The 9,291-nt window shown below is 44.9% G+C and overlaps 2 protein-coding genes across 2 annotated transcripts in view; both read right to left on the bottom strand.

Annotated features, from left to right (window-relative positions):
• LOC310875026 (uncharacterized protein) overlaps positions 1–5,680 on the bottom strand; it is a 32,794-nt gene extending 27,114 nt beyond the window's left edge. Inside the window, exons 1-2 of the mRNA XM_083788050.1 lie at positions 5,599–5,680; positions 1,942–2,349 (exon numbers count right to left, since the gene is read on the bottom strand). Of these exons, the coding sequence (XP_083644176.1) occupies positions 1,942–2,062 (121 nt within the window). The 5' untranslated portion in view covers positions 2,063–2,349; positions 5,599–5,680. The remainder of the gene's footprint in view (positions 1–1,941; positions 2,350–5,598) is intronic.
• The window catches only part of kctd2 (potassium channel tetramerization domain containing 2), a 182,675-nt gene that overhangs the window by 89,822 nt on the left and 83,562 nt on the right, over positions 1–9,291 (bottom strand). The gene's annotated exons all lie outside the window — the stretch shown is intronic.

The following is a 9,291-nucleotide window of genomic DNA, read 5'->3' as shown; positions in this document are numbered from 1 at the left end:
ACCTACATACATTCCCCCCTCCTTGGTCTGGGATGGTAACCTATACTACATACATTCCCCCCTCCTTGGTCTGGGATGGTAACCTACCTACATACATTCCCCCCTCCTTGGTCTGGGATGGTAACCTACCTACATACATTCCCCCCTCCTTGGTCTGGGATGGTAACCTACCTACATACATTCCCCCCTCCTTGGTCTGGGATGGTAACCTACCTACATACATTCCCCCCTCCTTGGTCTGGGATGGTAACCTACCTACATACATTCCCCCCTCCTTGGTCTGGGATGGTAACCTACCTACATACATTCCCCCCTCCTTGGTCTGGGATGGTAACCTACCTACATACATTCCCCCCTCCTTGGTCTGGGATGGTAACCTACCTACATACATTCCCCCCTCCTTGGTCTGGGATGGTAACCTACCTACATACATTCCCCCCTCCTTGGTCTGGGATGGTAACCTACCTACATACATTCCCCCCTCCTTGGTCTGGGATGGTAACCTACCTACATACATTCCCCCCTCCTTGGTCTGGGATGGTAACCTACCTACATACATTACCCCCTCCTTGGTCTTGGATGGTAACCTACCTACATACATTACCCCCTCCTTGGTCTGGGATGGTAACCTACCTACATACATTACCCCCTCCTTGGTCTATGGATGGTAACCTACCTACATAAATTACCCCCTCCTTGGTCTGGGATGGTAACCTACCTACATACATTACCCCCTCCTTGGTCTGGGATGGTAACCTACCTACATACATTACCCCCTCCTTGGTCTATGGATGGTAACCTACCTACATACATTACCCCCTCCTTGGTCTGGGATGGTAACCTACCTACATACATTACCCCCTCCTTGGTCTGGGATGGTAACCTACCTACATACATTACCCCCTCCTTGGTCTATGGATGGTAACCTACCTACATAAATTACCCCCTCCTTGGTCTGGGATGGTAACCTACCTACATACATTACCCCCTCCTTGGTCTATGGATGGTAACCTACCTACATACATTACCCCCTCCTTGGTCTATGGATGGTAACCTACCTACATACATTCCCCCCTCCTTGGTCTTGGACGGTAACCTATACTACATACATTACCCCCTCCTTGGTCTTGGACGGTAACCTACCTACATACATTCCCCCCTCCTTGGTCTATGGATGGTAACCTACCTACATACATTCCCCCCTCCTTGGTCTTGGACGGTAACCTATACTACATACATTCCCCCCTCCTTGGTCTATGGATGGTAACCTACCTACATACATTCCCCCCTCCTTGGTCCGGGATGGTAACCTACCTACATACATTCCCCCCTCCTTGGTCCGGGATGGTAACCTATACTACATACATTCCCCCCTCCTTGGTCTATGGATGGTAACCTACCTACATACATTCCCCCCTCCTTGGTCCGGGATGGTAACCTACCTACATACATTCCCCCCTCCTTGGTCCGGGATGGTAACCTACCTACATACATTCCCCCCTCCTTGGTCCGGGATGGTAACCTACCTACATACATTCCCCCCTCCTTGGTCCGGGATGGTAACCTACCTACATACATTCCCCCCTCCTTGGTCCGGGATGGTAACCTACCTACATACATTCCCCCCTCCTTGGTCTGGGATGGTAACCTACCTACATACATTCCCCCCTCCTTGGTCTGGGATGGTAACCTACCTACATACATTCCCCCCTCCTTGGTCCGGGATGGTAACCTACCTACATACATTCCCCCCTCCTTGGTCCGGGATGGTAACCTACCTACATACATTCCCCCCTCCTTGGTCTTGTGTCACAGTGCAGTGAGTGAGCCGGGACGGTAACCTACCTACATACATTACCCGGATGGTAACCTACCTACATACATTACCCCCTCCTTGGTCTTGTGTCAGAGTGCAGTGAGTGAGCCGGGACGGTAACCTACCTACATACATTACCCCCTCCTTGGTCTTGGCGGCGGCCTCTTCTACGCCGGCCTTGGTCTTCTCTGCGGCGGCGACCACCCCCTCCTTAGCCATGGAGAACCCCTTCATCAGTACATCCATCTTGGGCGACAATTATAAGCGGGCTCCCTCCTCCTGCTCCGAACGGGCCTATACTGCTGGCTGGCTGGCTGTGTGTGAGAGAGATTGTGTGTGTTGTGTGTTGTGTGTGTGTGTGTGTGAGTGTATGCGTGTGTGTGTGCGTGTGTGTGTGTGTGTGCGTGTGGGAGAGAGACAATGATGCGTGTCTGTGTCTGTGTCTGCGAGTGAGTGAATGAAAGAGAGGTGTGTGCGTGCACGTCTAGCGTGTGTGGATTAGTCGCGTGACTCCTCCTTTCGGTTGTATAGTTCTGCAACGAGACAGAGAGAGAGGCTGAGAGGACAGAGCAGCGACGCTAACAGCACACAGACTGAGAGGAGATGCAGAGAGCGAGACGATGGGAGAGAGAGTGTGTGAGAGAGAAAGAGAGAGAGAGAGGAGATAGAGAGAGAGAGATAGATATGGAGGGAGGGAGGGAGGAGAGCAGAGAGGGGAGGAGAGAACAGCAGGCGTGCTTGTGACGGGAGAGGAGAGAGAGAGAGAGAAACAGAGAACATGGATGGATGCTGCAGCATTTCCAAGTCACGCTGCAGCTGATAGGCCCCCCTCCCCCTCCCATCGCTCTCTCTCTCCCTCTCTCTCTCTCTCTCTCTCTCTCTCTCTCTCTCTCTCTCTCACACACCTCCCTCTATCTGCCTACAATCCCTCCATCCATCGCTCTCTCCCTCTCTCTCTCTCTCTCTCTCTCTCCAGCCTGCCCACTCAAACCTCAGCATAAACGAGATTTAGCCGTTTGCATATTTGATTATAGAATTACAGCCTCTCTCCCAAACAGCATTCGAGAACGGCTTACTGTATGTTATCGTCGTCGTCGTCGTCATCATCATCACATGCTCGAGGAGCAAAAAACAACAACAACAGCAACAACCCTTATATAGTGGTCTATATATGTCCTTAAAGAATATAACCGACTGCAGGTGCTATATTTCATCTTCAGACTATAATAACTCGTCACACACAGGCATCCACCCAACCACCACCACTATCACGGCATGCCCCACAAAGACACCATGATTTTGTATAGAGCCAAAAATAGCTCGTCTAGAATAAATTAAGCGTTAGGTGAGCTCCCCCATGGCAGCCATTTTCTCCTTTGGTGAGATGAGAGAATTGCTCCGTCATCCTCTCCCCGGGCGAGTCACAAATAATTAATAATTAGGACCCCAAGCCACCCCCCAATCTGTCAAATTATGGCCATTCAGCAACACAGGTTTGTTTTGGAGACGGGTATACGTGTGAGCGATTATGACAACAATATGGGCTACACTTTTTTTCCTGAAAGTATAGGCCTATATAAAAGTACCCCAATGGTATAACAAGTCATATATATATAGGCTTTCTTGGATAAATCCTTTTAGCACACCTTGTATTGCAAACTGTTAATAAAGTAGGCTATTCAATCAATCAATCAAGCTGTTGAAAAATAGCAGATCTATACAAGCTCGAGCTTGTAGATCTGCCATTTTTGAAAAACCGTGAAAATGAGTGCAGATCTTTGAATATACTGTATATTATTCAGAGATCTGTACGTTCACAGTGAATGTTTTTAATCCAAATCTTTGCGATTTTGGAGGTCCCTGAAACAACATATTTTGAGATGGGGGTCCGCGGCCAATTACATATATATTTTGGGGTCCTTGACATGAAATAGTTTGAAAACCACATATATAGAAACATGTTTTTTTTTTTCCAGAAAACGGTCATGATTTAGAAGGCTTCTTTTTTTAGAATCGGCCTCAGGTCTTTAGGGTTAAGGAGACGAAACGAGAGAGTAAAACTAAAACTACACCAGAGAAATCAATACAATATTTACAGTTGTGCCTGTGTGTAAAAAAAAAAATCAACAAACCAAACATAAAACCGAGGAGTAAAAGCAATGCTGCATGTTTATGTGTCGATGTAGAATCAGGGCTGTTGCAATGTGAACCCACACTCCCCTCTAGTGGCCGACACAGGGATGGCATCATGATGCAGCACTTTGATTCAATAGACTTTTCTCCATAAAGAGCACCACTCAGGACTTTCATGGCCAAAGTAAACACTGCTCTGTGTCTCGTTTGCTCATTCGCGCCAACATTACTCGTTCAGTTTCAACCACACACACACACACACACACACACACACACACACACACACACACACACACACACACACACACACACACACACACACACACACACACAGTCTGTTACGCTGCTGCAGTTAATCTGTCTGCACATGGTGTATTCGATGACAAATGCAGTTAATGGTACAACAGTGGTTCATTCAGCTTGAAGCATTGTGGATGATAAACAAGGAAAATGTTGCCAGACAAGAGTTCAAATGTAAATGTTGCATCGCATCGTATAAATAAAACGGCTCTCGCATCTAGAGTTCGGGCCTACGTTTCACTGCCGATCCGACCAAGACCGATATGTCTGAGTCATAGCGCTGCATGGGGCCTTTGTTAGAGGCTGTGTCCCGTTTACGCTCATATGAAGATATCTGTTTATGTGTGCCTACATGTATACACTGCCAGACTGCCTATATGCATATTATAGAGATCCATGATGTCATCAGTATGTCCATATATTGGAATGCCCATAATGATTTTCTATATGATTTTATGTTCTCATGGTGAGGTAAGAACCTTCGAGGAGGCTAGGTATCGAGATTTGTTTTGATTTTTTAGTGATTTTATATATGATTTTATGTTCTCGTGGTGAGGTAAGAAACTTCGAGGAGGCTAGGTATCGAGATTTGTTTAGATTTTTATAGTGATTTCTTAGTGATTTTATATATGATTTTATGTTCTCATGGTGAGGTAAGGAGGAGGCTACAGTAGGTATGGAGATAAAGAGGCTGATGCCTCCTTGGCTGCCAAGCGATGTTGGGAAGCTCTACATGGAGTTCCAATGACTGTCCAATGACTGTCAAAGAGTCCTTTTCTATGATTCTTTAATCAATAAGCAACCTACGGCTGTAATAAATAGATTTTTTAGTGATTTTATATATATGGGCCTATATTGGTTGGATGGCGGTGAATTATAGGCAATGTACAGCGTGACTCCTTTTTTTTGCAGCCATACCTTAAATTCTGTTTATGATAACCACTCAGGTCTCTATACTTAGGCTACTTAGCAGAGACGTACAGAGTGTTGGAGACGCAGGGGCTGAAATCCCGGCCTAAGAGGGCACTTTTGGACGAAAATAGCAAATCTACAAGCTCACATCGCACTGCAACGCGTCGAGAGCTTGTAGATCAGCTATTTTCGTGGCGCAACCCAGCACTCTTTAGCTAGTGGAAAATGTGGTGTACGACATGGATTTCTAAACAAATTTGTTCAACGCAAAAATGCTGCATTCTAAGTTCAGGAGACTTCGGAAAAAATGCAATTCTCCTGCATTTCTTTCACCATGTAGTAAATGCTGCATTTGTGGTCTGGAGAGGGCAGTTGTTTTACAGACGGGTAAAAGGGCAGGGGCTGAAGCCCCCTTTGATGTCTATGTGTGCACGTACCTGCTACTTAAGACGGTTTAGGGCAGAGGTTCCCAACCACTGGTACTAGGACGACTAGTGGTACTTCAGCCTCCTTCTGGTGGTACTCAGAGGAGTCGCCCCAAAAAAGAAGAAGAAAAAAGACAAAAGTGTAATGAAATATTTATATTACTACAGGTAGTTCTTCTGACCAAGCAATTTGTTGAAATATAGGCTATCCAGCCGTTGCTGAAAAGGAGCATGACAGCACACCTATTAGAAGATTTGAGAACGGATTAATCACATTTAGAAATATCGTCAGTTGTGCTGATTGGTGATTAGACAGAGTTTTGTCAGAGCAGCAGCATTATTGGCTTAGGTATGGAATAAAAAGGGACAGGTACTGTATACGCTCCTGTATTTTAGTTATTAAATCAGTTATTAATGGTGGTACTCGGAGAGCCAAATATTCTCTGAGGTGGTACTTAAAAAAAAAGGTTGGGAACCAATGGTTTAGGGTTAAGCTTCACATCAATTATTCAAAGATACGCTAAACAAGATGGATCCTATCTCAAGTGCAAATTGGAATGGCTCACTTTAACCACAAGATTTGGCAATGAATATTTAAATTGTTCCCTTTTAATAATTGATAAGGAAGTGACCCCCTGACTGTGCCCTTGCTATTTGAGGATGCTAGTCTGGGAGTAGATTTGAGCTACCATAGGAGGCCCAACAGGCGGTGGTGGAATTACTCAAATGTTTTACATAAAAGTATCAATACTTTTTTCCAAACGTGTATTGTTTGAAAATAGCATTATCTATGTTCACAGTGTGTTGCATTGCACTGCTTCAGGACATTATTTCAATGGCCAGGCTTATATAATAATAAACTTTATTTACATATTATTGTGATATGCTGCAGGCTCTGTGTACGCGTGTATCTTAGAGTATGCGTTCAATCACATAATTGCAATTTCCGCCTGGCTGGAAAGGAAGTTTTTCTGAGTTTTTAGTCAGCTGGTGGATGGAAAAGAAGCTCCACCTCCGCGGACAACTGTCGCGGAGGAGAGCGTTTCTGGGAATCTGGCCGTCGTGGCAGTTGTCCGCGGAGGTGGAGCTTAATTTCCATCCACCAGCTCACCAGCTGTCTAAAAACCCGGAAAAAGAAGCTGCGGACAGCCGAGAACGTCCACGGCTCTTCAGTAAGTGTGGCAGCACCTATATACAGGCTAAATTATCTCCCTTGCGGCTTTATTTTTTCCTGAAAGCTTGGTTAGGCCAGAGCAAGGCTCTGGGTTAGGCAACCCATGTGACATGATACTGACATGATACTGACCAATTTGATACTGACGTGCCTCTGCCGACTGTGCCACCAGTAAAATAATGCATCCAAAGATGACTGATTCCGTATAAAAGCTGATGTTTTCTATCGAAATAAACAACTGCCTGTCACGAGATAATGCCATCGTTTTATATTTTGACACTTGCCGCCTTGGCAATATCAACGTTACGTATGTTTTGCTCATGCCAATAAAGCTCCTTTGAATCGATTAAGAATAATGACTTGGCCCAGGCCGTAGCGTAACGGTCTGGGCACCGGACTGGTAATCCAGTCGCAGTGTGCCGCGGGTTCGACTCCCGGACCCGACACGGCCTCTACTGCATGTCATCCCCCCATCTCTCTCCCGTTTCCTGTCAGCCTACTGTCTGTCCCTTCAAAAATCAATAAAAGGCGTAAGCCGCAAAAAAATATCTTAAAAAAAATAAAAAATAATAATCACTTGCAAATTCACTGACCTGAAACTGACCCCTGCACAGTTGGAAGTCGTACTGTGAAAAGTGGACTGACTATGTAATCAAATGGCAGGTGTGGGTAATAAGGCTGGGGTTTCCACAGCAATCGATTTGCTCGGGCAGAGACTCCGAGCCTGTGGGCCCTTAGGCTCGTTAGGGCCACTGGCAAAGCCTGAACAGAGCCTTTTTCTGGACAAATATATGTGTGGTGGTGTAGAAAAGGTGTGGAATGTTGAGCACGAGCACACACACGCACGCACGCACACACGCACGCACGCACGCACGCGCACACATACACACACACACAGTCACACACAATTGTAAGATGGTCTTTATTGTTGTAGTAAGCTACATTATGTGATGCTGGCTCCCCCTGCTGGGTCAAATCAGTTATGTACATAGGCTACACATTGTAGCCTATGTATCTAATCCAGAGGAGATTGTGTGCACATCTTGTACCTGTATTTAGGTACAGCGGCCAGGTGCTGGACATAGAGTTAATTAATTCATGATTTTATTTATTTAAGTGTCATGCCACCTTGTGGCCCATCCCTCATGGGATTATATGACACCTTTTCACACAAGTTTAATACAATAAAAAGTTATACACTTAGTTATTTACTTATACTACTGATCGCATACATAATTTTTATTAATATTCATGGTGGACTGTTTTTACCTTATAGGTCTTCATCATCAGGCAAATATTGTACTCTCTCCACCACCCCTCAGTGATGATAGCATTTACAAACAAAGTACAGCATGACAAATAGGCCTATATCCATAAGGGTTTTTTAAAATAATATGTTTTTAATCCATTTTGACCTGAGATCAGATTAAAAAAATAGTCTTCTAAATCCTGACAGTTTCCTCAAAAATCTATGTTTCTATGTCAGTTGTTGATTTTTCAAAGATAGATACAAGTTCATAGCGCTGGCGCGGCACTCGCTATGCCCATAGATCCGAAGTCCCGTTAGTCCGAACATGCATTAACGTTGGCGAACATGCACTGCTCCCGTGCTTGCGGTTATGTTTAGGTTAGGGTTAGAGATAGGGATAGTAATTTCGGAACGATGAACCTTCTGACTAATGACACGGCACCGCTATGAGCTTGCAGATCTGCTATTTTTCAATAGCTAAAGCATAACATAATGCTAACACCAAAAGGGGTTCACGGCCCAAAATGGGTTTTAAACCAGTGTGCAGATGTTTTACCTGTAACCTTATCTGTAGTGGCAAACTTCCTCTTCTTTAAGTTTGCACACTTAAATGTAGCAGTTAAAGGCAAGGCAAAAAGCTTGACGCACAAAATGAGTTCTTCACGGTATTCAGTATTTTAGCTGTGACGTGAGCGCCCCCTCCTGAGATACTTCCGGGTCCTACTTTTGTGTCGCTTTTGTGTCCCCATGGAGTTATACTGTGACGCTCCGTCAGGACTAAATCTGAGACGAAAACAACCACGAAAGTCTCATTTTACCGCTTTCCTCGCAACAACAAAGCTGCGCTGCTCTCCAAAATCTGGCTGTGACAGGCCGTCTGTCCCACATGGAATACTATCGCCATTTTATTTTATTGTGTCAACTAAATCCTCATTAATGCAAACTAGATTCAACATACTCAAGCCTGCACACATTGTAAATATCCCCCGAAATATTTTACCGAGCAAATGGACTGTTGCCACCTTCAATAATAATGATAATAATAGTCTTTATTGTCTCCACATCATATATTTTTGTTGTCATGGACACTTGTACAAAACATTAATAATTCCACTCGAGTTGGAAGCATTAAGACCCATTTTAACCCTCTATGGCTTCCTTTCTGAAAAATAACGTCAATTTAAAAAGATTCACACGTTTAGATATTCTATTTACAATGGGATGCGGACGGGAGCTGGTGCCACTTGGACCCGGACGTAACGTAGCACTACAAAATGACGTC

The sequence above is a fragment of the Protomyctophum parallelum genome (assembly GCF_964188405.1).
Source record: "Protomyctophum parallelum genome assembly, chromosome: 17".
NCBI classification, from domain to species: domain Eukaryota; kingdom Metazoa; phylum Chordata; class Actinopteri; order Myctophiformes; family Myctophidae; genus Protomyctophum; species Protomyctophum parallelum.
This window is presented reverse-complemented; position numbering and strand designations above follow the sequence as displayed.